General features: G+C 46.9%; 1 protein-coding gene and 1 pseudogene across 5 annotated transcripts in view; both read right to left on the reverse strand.

The window, feature by feature from the left end:
- Positions 1-89: 89 nt before the first annotated feature.
- The window catches only part of Hras (HRas proto-oncogene, GTPase), a 16,782-nt gene continuing 2,247 nt past the window's right edge, over positions 90-14,624 (reverse strand). The window contains exons 5-6 of one of the 5 annotated variants that reach the window (XM_039107931.2): positions 14,067-14,192; positions 90-7,841 (exon numbers count right to left, since the gene is read on the reverse strand). In XM_039107931.2, coding sequence (XP_038963859.1) covers positions 14,073-14,192 — 120 coding nt within the window. In that variant the 3' untranslated portion in view covers positions 90-7,841; positions 14,067-14,072. Of the gene's footprint in view, positions 7,842-13,436; positions 14,193-14,624 lie in introns of those variants that run through there. The other 4 variants (NM_001130441.1, XM_006230535.4, NM_001098241.1 and 1 more) reach the window with 4 other exon arrangements.
- LOC120100190 (U6 spliceosomal RNA) lies at positions 5,079-5,174 on the reverse strand (annotated as a pseudogene).

Below are 14,624 nucleotides of genomic sequence, written 5' to 3' on the forward strand. Positions count from 1 at the left end.
ACTAGTATCAACCTATAGTCCTGTGCTCTAGATGAAAACATTGCCATTTTGACTGCTGTTACTAGCATTTGCTGTAGATCAGGAAGGTCTTTTTTTTTAATATTTTTATTTATTTTAGTCATATGAGTACACTGTCACTTTCTTCAGACACACCAGAAGAGAGCATCGGATCCCATTACAGATGGTTGTGAGCCACCATGTGGTTGCTGAGAATTGAACTCAGGACCTCTGGAAGAGCAGTCAGTGCTCTTAACCACTGAGCCATCTCTCCAGCCCCCAGGAAGGTCTTAAGAAATACAGTGTACCTATAAATGGGATATCACGGGTCCTAATAGGGGGAAAGTTTCTGAGAGAAGACTTTGAAGAAGCAGGAGATGGTTCATTCGGTAAAGCCACCTGATGTCACATCCAACAAGTTCTGTTGTGGAAGCCCACATGATGGGGGAAGAAAACAGACCCCTGAGTTGTCCTCTGACCTCCCTTCAGACTGTGCCATGCCCACACCCATAATTAAATAAATGTTAAAGAGGAATTAAAAAGAAACAAAGTGAAACTAATCTTAAGTCAGTATGTCCAAAGTATCCTTTCAGAATACAATCAGTATTTTTTAATTAAAGTGAACATAATTGTTCACATTCTTTCACACTTAATACTTGAGGACCTGTGGTTATGTTGCTCATGGAACATCTTAGTTCAGGTGAGTCGTATTTCCAATGCTCAAAGTCTCATGGGACTCTTTTCTTAGTATATGTGTGTATAAATGTTTATTTTTAAATTTTATACCATCGATTACATCTCATAATTTGAGGAAGTAGACATGTGTGGGCAGATACAACAGAATTCAGGGCCTGAAGAGATGGCTCAGGGTTATTAAAACCACTGGTTGTTCTTCCAGAGGATCTGAGTTTGAGTCCCAGCAACCACGCGGAGGCTCACAACCATTCATAATGGTTGCCCTCTTCTGTCACGCAAATATACATACAAATAGAACACCATATATATTTAAAAAACATAACACACAAACAAAAAGTAGCATTCAGTGCACTCCACTGTCAATGAAACCATTTCACGGGCAGGACCAGTGTGAAGGACTCTGGCTCCCTCTAGTGGACGCAAGCTGGCAACATTCAAGGAAGACGAACCCTGCTGAACATGAGAGCGAACATGGAGGAGCTAGCTGCAAAGGCCAAGTTTGGGGAGCTTCTATAGTCAGTGTATCTCTGAAAACCCACCTTGGCTGCCCATGGAAGTGGGACTATCAGAAATAATTCAGGAAGTTACAAGCCATGATCCATTAGAAACCGCAGAGGACCTCAGCCCAGCAGGTGAGCGGTACACAGAGGCCAAGGCTGTACTTACCAGCTGTTCTACCATGGCCGAGCCGAGTGATGTTTGCTATAGTGGAACTATGGAATTCTGGAGATGTGGAAAGGCATTTTTTCAAGAAACCAGAACACACCTGCTCCCAGCACTTCAGGGCTATCACCCTCTGAACATCCAATAAAACGGCTCTCTCTTTAAAAAAAAAAAATTTTTGGCAGGGGGCAGAGTGGGGCAGAGAGCTGGAGAAATGGCTCAGTGGTTAAGAGCACTGATTACTCTTCCAGAGGTCCTGAGCTCAATTCTCAGCAACCACATAATGGCTCACAACCATCCATAATGGGATCCGGTGCCCTTTTCTGGTGCGTCTGAAGAAAGCTACAGTGTGCTCACATAAATAAATATTTTGTTTTAAAAAAATTTCCCCCAGTTTTTCAAACAAGGTTCTCCATGTAGCCCTGGCTCTCCTAGAACTTGCTCTGTAGACCAGGCTGGACTCAAACGCACAGAGATTTGCCTGCCTCTGCTTCCTGAGTGTTGGGACTAAAGGTGAGCACCACCACCACCAGCTCCTTAACAAACATTTCAGGAAAGATACACATACTAAAATAAATCTTAGAGAACATAAATAAAAATAGAGGCTGGAGAGATGGCTCAGCTGCTGGGAGGACCCAACTTCAGTTCCCAACACCCACTAAGAGCAGCTCACGACCATCTGTAATCCAGCTCAGGTATCCCAAGGGCACCTGCACACATAGCGCGCACACACACACACGCACACGCCCACACACATACACACACACATACACACATACACACACACCACACATACACACACATACACACACACCACACATCACACACGCACACACACACATACACACACACCACACATCACACACTCACACACACATATGCACACACACACACACACACACACACACACACGCGCACGCGCGCACGCATGCATATGTATGGGGCTAGAGAGATGGCCTAGTGGCTAGAAGTACTTATTAATTTTTCTAGAGAATTCAAGTTGGTTCCAAGCACTGCTATCAGACAGCTCACAACTGCAGGAACCTGACATTTCCGGCCTCAGAAACAGTCACACACATACACATCCTTACAAATAATAGAGATAAATCTTTTAAAGTTAAGGGCCGGAGAAATGGCTCAGTGGGTAAGAGTTCTTTCTGTTCTTCCAGAGGATCCTGGTTTGATGGTGGGTCACAACTATCTGCAGCTCCAGTCCCAGGGGATTGTATGCCCTCCTCTGACAAGCATGTAAAACACACATAGACACAAAATAATAAGTCTAAAATAATTTTTAAAAACAAAGCTAAATCTTTTTATAAAAGAAAAAATAAAATATTAACCATAGTCTCATTATTCCTTAGGATACCACCTTCCTCTTCTTCCTCCTCCTCTTTCTTCTTTCTTTTTCCTTTCTTCTTCTTTCCTCCTCCTCCTCCTTTCTTCTTCTTCTTCTTTCCTTCTTCTCCTTTCCTTCTTCTTCTTTCCTTCTTCTTTCCTCCTCCTCCTTTCTTCTTCTTCTTTCCTTCTTCTCCTTTCCTTCTTCTTCTTTCCTTCTTCTTCTTCTTCTTTCCTTCTTCTTCTTCTTCTTCTTCTTCTTCTTCTTCTTCTTCTTCTTCTTCTTTCCTTCTCCTCCTCCTCCTCCTCCTCCTCCTCCTCCTCCTCCTCCTCCTCCTCCTCCTCCCCCTCCTCCCTTCTTTCTTTTTGAGACAGAATCTTTCTGTCCACCCTGGCTATTCTAGAACTCACTATGTAGACCAGGCTGGCCCCCAACTCATGAGATCCACCTGCCTCTGCCACCTGAGTGCTGGGACTAAAGGTGTACACCACCACGTCCACCTCCATGGCACAGGTTCTTAAGTTTTGCTGCATTTGGCCAAGCATGCTGATGCACGCCTTTAATCTCAGCCCTTGGATACAAGAAGCAAGCAGATCTCTGTGAATTCAAGGCAACCCAAACCTACATATGGACATCCTGAGTCAAAACTATTTCTCAGAAAAAAATTGCTATGTGGACAGGCACACTGATGAGTTTTGTTGCATATCTCAAACATATAACATGTATGTATGTTTATATGAACATGTATGTTCATATGTTCATATACACATGAGGCTGGAGATAGCCTTGATATCCTCATGAACACCATCAGTCCCTCTCTTTGCAAGCCAGTGCTGTACCAGCTGAGCCGCCCCTCTAGCACAGCATGTGTGTGGTTTTTACTTATTTCTTTACTTTGGGTTTTTGTGGGGTGGAGGCTAGAACAGCAGGGTCTCTCTGTGAAGCCCTGTCATGGAACTCACTATTAGACCGGGTTGGCCTCAAACCTACAAAGATCTGCCCCCCACCACGCCTGCCTCAAACAAGTTTTAATGGATGCTGTGCCTCCTCCTGCAGGCTATTTACTCTGAACAATTCAATTTGGGGTGAGATCTGTCTGTGTTAATAGATGTTTATTCATTTTATCAACTGTAAAGTATTCTGTTGCATAAATATACCAACATTCAATAATGTTTTTACTCCTGGTTTGTCCTATTTTTTTTTCCTCCTGCAGCAAATACACTTTAGATTTCTCTGTATCCTTGTTGGGTCACAGCATGCATGATCAGTCTCATTCTGTCACCCCCAAATGGCATAAAAATTCACCTTCCCAGAGCAGGAGTGGTGGCTCAGTGGTTAAGAGCATGTATTGCGGGCTGGAGAGATGGCTCAGTGGTTAAGAGCACCCGACTGCTCTTCCAGAGGTCCTGAGTTCAATTCCCAGCAACCACATGGTGGCTCACAACCATCTGTAAAGAGATCTGATGCCCTCTTCTGGTGTGTCTGAAGACAGCTACAGTGTACTTATATATAATAAATAAATAAATCTTTAAAAAAAAAAAAAGAGCATGTATTGCTCTTCAGGACCTGGATTCAATTCCCAGCACCCATATGATGGTTCACTACTGCCTGTAACTCCAGTTCCATGGGACCTGACACCCTCTGCGGGCCGCTGTGGGGACCAGGTACCCATTTGATACAAATATGCATGTGCAGGCAAACAGTCACCTCAAGCAAACAAACAAACAATAAATAAACAAATAAAATCTTTTTATAATTCACCTCCCCAACATGTCAGAAGACCTTCCACTGATGTAGATGTCAGTAGTTGGCTGACAGTCTAAATCTTGAAAGAGCTAAGCATGACAGCACACCTGTTCCCAGCATTTGGGAGTGCGAGACCAGCCTGGGCTATGTAGTGAATTCCAGGCTAATCAGAGATATAAGTCTCAAAAAAGAAAGAAAAGGAGGTAGCAAGATAACCTCCTTTTGGCTCGGTGGATAACACCATTCGCAGCCAAAACAGACGATCTGAATTTGATTCTCTGGACACACATAGTGAAAGAAGGAAACTAATGGCCCTCAGCCATCCTCTGGCCTCCACATGCCACCCCCAAATAATAATAATAATAATAATAATTATTATTATTATTATTAAATATTAAATATTATTATTATTATTATTACTATTATTATATTATATTTAGCCATGTCTGACTGCAGCTCTAGCTGGCATTTCAGCATGTATAGTGAGTGAGGTTGAGTCTATATCATCTGCCTCCACACATGCATCCCTGTTCACATGCCTGTCTCTGTAAGCACCTATTCATGTTCTGTTTTAGATAGGGTCTCACGTGGCCTAGGCTCACCTCAAAGTTACTATGGATGCCCTTGAACCCTTCTAAAAGAAAATTATGAATGCTTCACAAATCCTTGTGCAAGGACCATGCTAATCTTCTCTTTGTTCTTCCAAATTTAGTGTATGTGCTGCCAAGATGAGCAAGGCCTTGAACTCTTGGTCCTTCTGCATATACCTCCCAAGTACTGTTATTAGAAGTGTGTATGCTAGTGTTACTTTGTGTGGTGGTAGGGATGGAACCTAGGGCCTCATACATGCTAAGCAAGCGCTAACAGCTGAGCTATAGCCTCAGCACTTTTGCTAATTTTAATTGATCAGGAAATCCCTACCAAAGGGACTTTCCCTCATTTTCATGTAGCATGTAGGAATGGGTGAGACGTGCAAGGATATGCATATGTTGCATGTGTTAGAGCCCATGTGTGTGTGTGTGTGTGTGTGTATAAGTGTATGTGTGCATGTGCCTGTGTATCTGTATGCATGTGTGTGTGCATGCATGTATGTGTGTATATGAGAGTGTGTGTGTGTGTGTATAAGTGTATGTGTGCATGTGCCTGTGTATCTGTATGCATGTGTGTGTGCATGCATGTATGTGTGTATATGAGAGCTTGTGTGTGTGTGTGTGGGGGTGGGTGGGTGTATAAGTGTATGTGTGCATGTGCCTGTGTATGTGTATGCATGTGTGTGTGCATGCATGTATGTGTGTATATGAGAGTGTGTATGTGTGTATAAGTGTATGTGTGCATGTGCCTGTGTATGTGTATGCATGTGTGTGTGCATGCATGTATGTGTGTATATGAGAGTGTGTGTGTGTGTGTGTGTGTGTGTGTGTGTGTGTGTATGTGTGGGTGTGGACATGTTGCATGTACAGATAGAAGCCTGAGGTGGTTGTCAGGAATCATTACTCTTCTACTTCCTTCCCTGGAGGCGGGATCTCTCAGTCAAACTCAGAGATCTTGGATATAGCTAGTCACATCTTGCTTGTGAATCCCCTGTCTCTGCCTTCTGAGGCTAGAATTGTAGGCAAGGTGCCATATTCACCAATAATTTAGCTCTCTGGCCCCCAAAAGCTACGTTATTCTAACTATTTTTAAAATGTGATTTATATACTCAGGTTTTCAACCCACTTAGACTTGAATTTGGAAGATCTGGCTGGAAGTAGAGATGGAAGAATACAATTCCTAGGACAACTGCTAAAGTATTTATACGAAGAACTATCAAAACTACAGTTTTGCTGGGCTGTAGAGCTGCTCTTCAGAAGACCTGCACCCACATGGCAGCGAGCACACAACTGTCTGTAACTCCAGTTCCAGGGGATCTAACGCCCTCTCCTGACCTCCTCAGGCAACCGGCACACATATAGTATACATATTTATATGCAGGCAAAATGTGTATTTTATCCATACACATAAAATAAAAATAAATCTCTTTTAAAGATACAAGTTAGGGTCAAGCAAGCTGGCTCAATCAGTAAGAGTGCTTGCTGTCAAGCATGATAACCTGAGCTCTCTCTCTCTCTCTCACACACACACACACACACACACACAGAGAGAGAGAGAGAGAGAGAGAGAGAGAGAGAGAGAGAGAGAGAGAGAGAATATAAAAAAAGAGGTTTTCAGGTTTTTTGTTTTGTTTTGTTTTGTTTTTGTTTTGTTTTTTTTTTTTGAGACAGGGTTTCTCTTTCTCTATAAGGCCTTGGCTGCCCTGGAACTCACCGTGTAGACCAGACTGGCCTTGAACTCAGAGATTCTTCTGCCTGGGCCTCCCAAGTGGAGTGATGGGACTAAAAGCATTTAATCCCAGCATGCTCCACCCTGCTCCAGTGATACACCTGAATTTGCTATTGCCTTAATATACCAGGCATATTCTAGCAAAATGAAGTCACCTCTTTCTAACCAATATGCAAACTTGGCCTTTGACCCTGATCACAGGGAGCCAATGGCTTTGCTGCTGCCCAGCACCACCCTTCTATCAGTGAGTACCCTATAGCTTGTACCCTGTGCAATCCTTGATCTGTCTTTGTTTCTGCAGCACTTTGGAAACTGTCCGTAGACCCTGGGACCAACTCTTTCACAACAAAGGGGAAACAGAGAAATTAAAAACAGGCAGCAGAAACAGAAGGCATTAAAATGATAGACCTAAAGGCAAACATCTCAATAATTACATTAAATGAAAAGACTCAGCGTATTAATAAAAAAAAAAAAAAAGATTGGCAGGGTATTTCCAAAACTATGTATGTTAACTGAGCATGACAGCACACACCTCAATCCTAGTGCCCATTAGGCTGAGGCAAGATGATTGCAGGTTCAAGGGCATGGGGAACGATTGGTCAGTGAGCAGGACTCTATCCCTGGCAACCCCATGCCATGAAATGAGGTCACTGGCATGGTCTGGCCAGGCTCTGCACCTTTCCTGCTCTTTTCCAGCTTGGCTACCTCACCATTCCAAGCCAGAGGGCAATCCAATGTCCTATGGCCACCCCAAGGAGAAACAATTTAGCCAATGCCATCATTTCTATGTTCTAGCAAAATCGTCAGAAGTGCAGATACACAAGAAAGTAGCTGATCACTAGCGTCAGAGCCAGACCACAAAGGGTGAAGTGCTGAGTGAGTGAGACTCCCTCAGAGCACTGGCCACTGCCAGGGCATGTATTACGTCCATGGTTCATTCAGAGAGGGAAGTACATTGCCTTGACCCTGAGGACACGGGTCTTGGTTTCCAGGTTTCTGCCATTCCTGCAAGGTTACCTTGATGAGTCGGAACCTGATGCTGAACCTTGGGCCACCCCAGTTCAGGGGTAGTTCAGGATACCACCTGGTGGAAGGGAGGAATAGACATTTAAAACTCTGAGCCCTCATCCACTCTTCAACCGAGAGAAGCAAAGTCCAGTGTCAGGAGGACTGGCCTCTCCTGAGAGCCAATGTGATCTCCCTCATCCCCATACTCTGGTCCTCCCACGATCACACTAGGCCTGCTACTCAGGATTGTTCTCCTTACATACTTCTCCACAGGTCTGCTGAGGCTCCTGAGAGGTAGAGAAATCCAGAAAGCCACAGACCAAAAGAAACGCGAGACCCTACCTTTGCATCCCTGCCAGCAGCATGAGTGGACAGGTCCAGCCAGGAGCCCCTGTCTCTTACTAACTGGAGAGGTAAACAAGGACATGGCCAATCACATGTCCTGGACACAGCCCTGCCATGTCACCAACACCTGCTATATATTACTCTACCTGATATTCTTCCCGGCCCATATTTCTCGTTTTGTGAAAAGCTTTTCCCCAAGTCCACCGCACGTTTAGGATAAGGAACTGCGCCCCACCTTTTCAGGGAAAAGATATTTAGAACATTAGGTGTCAGAATTGGGGAAGATCAGGAGCAGGGACAGTAGAATCCCCAGAGGAGTCACGAACAAACCAGGTCAGCCTGGTTTTCCCTCCCAGGACCAGACATAGAGTAGGTAATGTCACGAATATAACTCCACACAGAGATCATCCAAGGTAGCCCTGACCCTGCAGCCTCCCTGGGTATCCGAATTTTAGGTTTACAAATGGAAGGTGAAACAAGAATATACACACATGAAACAGACAAAAATAAATAAATAAATAAATAAATAAATAAATAAATAAATAAATAACGAAAGAAGGAGAAACAGAATCTCTTGAGGCCAACATTAAATCTGAGCTTCAGCCAGGCATGATGGATGGTGCATGCCTTTAATCCCAGCACTCAGGAGAAGGAGGCAGATGGATTTCTGTGAGTTTAGGAACAGCCTGGTCTACATGGACATGTGGCTCCTAGGACAGCCAGAACTACACAGTGAGACAGTGTGTCAATAAACAGATGGATGGATGGGTAGATGGATGGATAGATAGATAGATAGATAGATAGATAGATAGATAGATAGACAGACAGACAGACAGACAGATAGATATAGATGGATGGCAGTGTTTCTCCCAGCCTTATTAAGAAAAAGGAGCATGTGATGCACACAGCCGGCCAAACCTTCTTAGGAAACACAGCAGAGGGACCCAGAGCCACATCCTGTGTCAGGAGCCCAAAAGTCTGGAGGCCTGGAGGCAAAGATAGGGAGAGGCCAGGAGCAAAGTGAAAGGAATGTCAGAAGGGATGGGAGTCCTGAGCAAAATGGAGGGGTCCAGAAGGAGGGGTGATGCTGCCGAAGGGCCTTTCCTTATAGAAAATAGCCACAGCCTGTGCTGGTTACTCCTAGGCATCAAGTCCTAAAAACGAGGGGCTAGCACCCAGGTGGCAGCCAAGGAGAATGATATTGGCAAACAAATGACACACAGTGAGAAGCACTCTCTGTAACTTACGCCCTACAGAGAGGGCACCAGGACTAAACTCCATGTGCAAGTAAAGCCCTACAAAGTGACACAGCTGGCCGGTGAAGGTGCAAGGCTAAAGGGCATGACCTGCCTGCTGTAAGCACAAAGTACTCCTGAGGGGAGACCAGGAATGGGGGTGGGGAGGAGAGCAGAGCCTCCAGTAGTATGGAGCCAGGTGTACAGCCCCTCCGTCACAGACTAGCCCTCCTCCGTAGAAGACATTGGTTTGTTTGTTTGTTTGTTTGTTTGTTTTATAGAACTAACTTTATGACTACCACAGGCTTTACCCTGTTCTAAACCTCTGAGACAACAGTCCAAAGACTGAAACCCTATGCACACAACAAAATAAATGAACCAGGATGAAACCAAACTTCAACCACTGGATGCCTGAGATGGTTCACCCTCAAAATGTAGAAACAGGGGTTGGGGATTTAGCTCAGTGGTAGAGCGCTTGCCTAGGAAGCGCAAGGTTCAGTCCCCAGCTCCAAAAAAAAGAAAAGAAAAAAAAATGTAGAAACAGCAGTGTCCTGAGTGGCTTACTGCTTGCTTGGGGCATGGTCCTAACTCAGCCTGGGCTTCCCTGCCAGGGACTGACAGTACTAGTGGGCACGGACATTTTCTCTAAGGTACTGTGACCTCTCCTCTGGTCCACACAGGGCCCTGTGATATAGGTCACACTGTATGGCCATTGCTGTTTCTAGGGTCTAGTCCCGCTTAGCAGTTCTTCTTTTCCTTTTACAAGAAGTGGCTCGTGCCCCTGCTTATGCCTGCACCTGCACCTCCAGGCAGCTGTCACTGCGTACGTAGGGCACAGCACTGAGGATGAACTGTGAACATGGAGGTGCGGCTAGGAGCTGGTGGGGAATCCTAGCTCCTGGTCTTCCCTGGACCTGACTCCTTCATGGCTTTACCCTGGAACCCCATAATCTTGGCAGTGCTGCAGCACACCATCTCAGGAGCACATGGCCCTCAAGCCTGGATCTTCCAAGCTACTACTCCAGCTTAGCAGAGACAGGTCTCCATGTGCCGGAAGCCCATAAAAGAACAGGACCAGCAGGCAGTTCCCAAGGTGGCTGCTCCCCTCTTCGACCTACTTTCCAGACCTCCTTCCAGAGGCTGCTGACACAAGGGGTCCCTATCCTCTGGCTTGAACTCTGGTATCATAGCCACACATTCAATTTCCCTGGGGCCTCTGGCAGGCCCCCAGGAGACCTCAGCCATCTTGGGTGATCTCCTCCCATAATGATTTTGATTCCTGAAAGCAGAAGCCACTGCCTAGGCATGGGCCAGGTTACTTCTGTCCTGACAATGGTCCTCAATAAGGAAGATGCTATTTGGGTACTGTTCCAGTAGCCGATCAATAAGCAGCACACTATCCAAGGTAAGTAGACAGCCTCTCACGGCACAAAATAGCTAGGCTGGGTGACAGCCAGCTAACTAGTGACAATTTATAGCACCTTTCCTTCCCTGTTCTGAACCACTGGACTGTCTGCTGTAGATGGTCTCGGGAATGTCAAAGGATCCCCTTGTGTCCCCATCAGCAGAGAACCCTCCGTGCATGAACAAACGCAGGGGATTCATTCCTGCTGGCTATTCAGCAGCTCTTACCATCTATGGCCAAAACCCAGGTGACAGCCAGGAACCTATCCATGTCCTCCCTGATCCTGAGCCCAAGGGGCAGCCACAAACCTCCATCCCTGTTCCTTACCAGCTACATGGGCCCAACTAGCTGCTCAAAGCCTATCCACCACAGTCCTTCCTCATAGGCTACCCGGCCCTTCAGAAACCAGGACCTAGTGGAGCAGCAAGTCTAGGTAGGACTTGTGTGGGTGTTCTTCCTCCCTTCTCTGAGGCTTGGGTAAGCCTCTGACTCCTGGGACACCTGCCACTGTTTTCAAGGTATGGCTCCCCGACTCTGGAAAAAGCCCTGCTTGTGGGCTATAGGCTCTCAGGATTGTACGAGTGGGCTTCTGGCCATCCTCTACTGGCTTCTAGCTTACTATAAAAATGAAGTAAAAGAGTATACAGTGAATGAAGGGGCCTGCTTCATCCACAAAGGCACTGAGCTGGACCTAGAATAGAGGTTTGCGGGCAATTGTGGGCAGAAGACCCTGAGTAACTCTGTTTTTTCATGAGGACAGCGCAGAGACCAACTGTCTAGGGCTCCTGCCATTACAGCAGTGGAGTGAGAATAGGCAGGGAGTTTCCTTGCTCTATAGTACCAGTTGCCCAGCCCAGGGGTGTGACTGTCCTAGGAACTGCCATGCCTCCCAAGAAGACCCAGGAGAGCCCATATCTAAGAGATGAGCTAGACTCTAAGAGTGATCCTCCTGCTGTCCTACCCACAGCACAGACCAAAGTCTGAGCACGTACCATGGGCAGACCCAGCCAGGACAGAGCCAGGGAAACTCTGAGCATTGGCAGGCCCTATTTCAGGGCAGCTACAAGCCTGATTAACAGCCTCATGGGATTCCCTCTCTACAGAGGACCCAAGGTTGTGCTCGGGCCATTGTTCCCAACCTGGACAGGTGATATCCTCTGATGCCACTGTATCTGCAGACCTCCTCAAGTACCCCTGAAGCTCTGGGATATCTACATTCTAGAGGATGAGGTTGTGGTCATGACCATGGTGGGGAAAAAAACAGTCCTCAAGGTACATAGAAGTCACTCCTCAAGTATCTAGTACAGACCTTGGCTAGCTAAGGGCCACACTCAAACCCACTATCTACTTCTCTAACCCTGAATGAGCCAGCCATGAAGGGTGGGCTAGCCAGGTGTGGTTAGCTGGGCAGGGTACAAGGTATTGTCCCAAGTACTAAGCCCATCCCACCCCCAACCCCCGACCCCAGGTAAGAGTTGAGGGTGCTTTCCTGGCAGGATCTCTCTTTGACTTTGAGATGTAGTAGCCTCAGCAAGACAGACCTGGGCACAGGCAGGACATGGACAACAAACGACCTTTTCCAGTGCCCAGCCCAGAGTCCATCTATGCACCCTGGAAAGTTTCCTGAAGCCTCTCTGTAAGACTTGCTGCTTCAGGCTGGGCAAAAACTGAAGTACCATCAGGCCTGTTATGGAGTAAGGGGTAAAGTGTGTTATGCTTCCATGTTAACTCTAGTTTGAGTCCCTTCCCAGGGCAGGCATGCCTAGGCCCCAGAAGCTCTGCCCCATGTTTTCCACCCTACTACTTCCAACAGGAACACTAAGCTCCTGTCTACCCTTACAATCACAGCCCAGAATGTACCCAGCCTGCTAAAACTCCCAAACAGGGACAAAGACAACTCCTAGCATAGCAGACCCTATCTCCAACCCACGTTGGGTTTATGACCAACAAGGCTCCAAAGGAGTCATTGAAGCTTCAGATGATACCTCAGGAGCCTCAAATACATGTGGACAAGGAAAGCTGAACATTTGGCTGCTGTGGAAGAGAGCAAGTGTAGGGTCCCACTGCCCAACTACTCAGTAGCAGGCTCTATATCATGTCTATTGGAGCCTCCTTACATTCCAGGTGTCCTAAAGAAAGGGAGTTCACCCAACTCCACCTGAGTCTGGAGAGGGTAAAGGGCACCCACCATGGGCCTCAGTGGCCAGGATGAGGACCAGGATAAGTGGATGGACCCTCCCATAGTCATGACTAGTGCTAGAATGAGGCACTAGCATGGCACACCCTTTGGGAGCAGTGAGCAGCTATCTGACCTGTATGTGCCTCGCAGGCCTATATAGATGACTTAGAGAACACCTGTACACCTCAGAGAAATGGTAGAAACCAGTGAGGCAGTTTCTACCCACTCAGGAAGTTGAGATTGGCAGGCTCCTAGGCACCAGTTAGACAGAGGTCTGAGGGTACACAGAAAATATCAGGTCCCTATTTCCAGAGTCCTAGGATCTCCACCACTGGTCAGAGGGCTGCAGGATGTTGGGGCAGGGCAGGTCTCACACTGTAATCCTTGGGGCTGTATTTATTTTATGGGCCCAAGAATGCAGGAGACATGTTTTCTGCTGGAGACAAGGGATGCCCCCTTACTTTCGAAGCCGTCCTCTTCCCATTAGTTAAAGGACAATAGGTCACCTTTCATATCACCTGACTATTCTTGTGTTATTTATAACTTTCTGCAGGAAACACAAGACAGTTGAGGCAGGCAGAAGAGAAGGGCTGCACAGTCCCAGGTCCCAGGCCAGCCTCCCCAGCCTCTTCTAGAAACAGGAACAAGGCAGATGATAGATCCCAGGTCCCCAGTATCTTCTGTGAGGCCACAGGCACTACACCTCCTACTTCCAGCCAGAGACAAGTCAAGACCATCAAATAATTTACTGTGATTCAACATGTGCCCTCATAGGCGCCCAAGGGAGCTGAGAGGGGCGGAGGACTTGGGTGCCAGTGGCAACAGGGATAGTTCATGACAGTCTGTTCAAATTGTCCATGCGAAGGTCTTGGTCACATCTGTCCACCATCCCTGGACTGGACTGGCTCCAGCATCGTTTCCTTCCTTCCCTCCTCTTTCCTTCCTTCCGACAGCACCTCCTCCCTGCATCCGGCACCTCCTCGTCCTGAGCCTGTGCCGGGACGGGCACAAAGGACATGACTGACTGCAGGCAGGGGGATTGGCAGAATTGGGGGAGCAGGGACATCAAAGTGGATATGAAGTTCATCTGGCTAGCTGAGGTCACTGCCCCAGATGTCTTGCTGGTCCCTGCCTCACCTGGTGTCAGGACAGCACACACTTGCAGCTCATGCAGCCAGGGCCACTCTCATCAGGCGGGTTCAGTTTCCGCAGTTTATGCTGCCGAATCTCACGTACTAGTGTGTAGAAGGCATCCTCCACACCCTGGGAACAGAGGGACTGGATCAGAGAGGACTCTGAGGAGGAAAGGGGTGCTCTGCTCTCTGGGTAAGAAACTCCCTGACTGGATCAGGTAACACCCCAATGCTGGAGGCTCCCTTCCTCAGCTGCAAAACCAAAATAAATAGGGAGCTGGGCTCTGGCCATCTAAAAAGTACAGGCCACTCTCTTTAAGCAGGTCCACTCCTGAATACCACTGAAAAGTCAGAGCCACTCTCTTTAAGTAGGTTCACTCCTAAATACCACTGAAAAATCAGAGCCACTTAACTCAGACTCTCCCAGACCCCCAGTATGTCTCAAGGTTAACAACCTAACAACACTTAAGGGCTTAAAATAGCAAATCTCCATAGGACACTGGAGACAAGAAGAACTAGGCCCCTGGGTCACCGCTCCGGCCTGGCTCAGGGCAGCTCTCTC

Source organism: Rattus norvegicus, chromosome 1 (genome assembly GCF_036323735.1).
Source record: "Rattus norvegicus strain BN/NHsdMcwi chromosome 1, GRCr8, whole genome shotgun sequence".
NCBI lineage: Eukaryota > Metazoa > Chordata > Mammalia > Rodentia > Muridae > Rattus > Rattus norvegicus.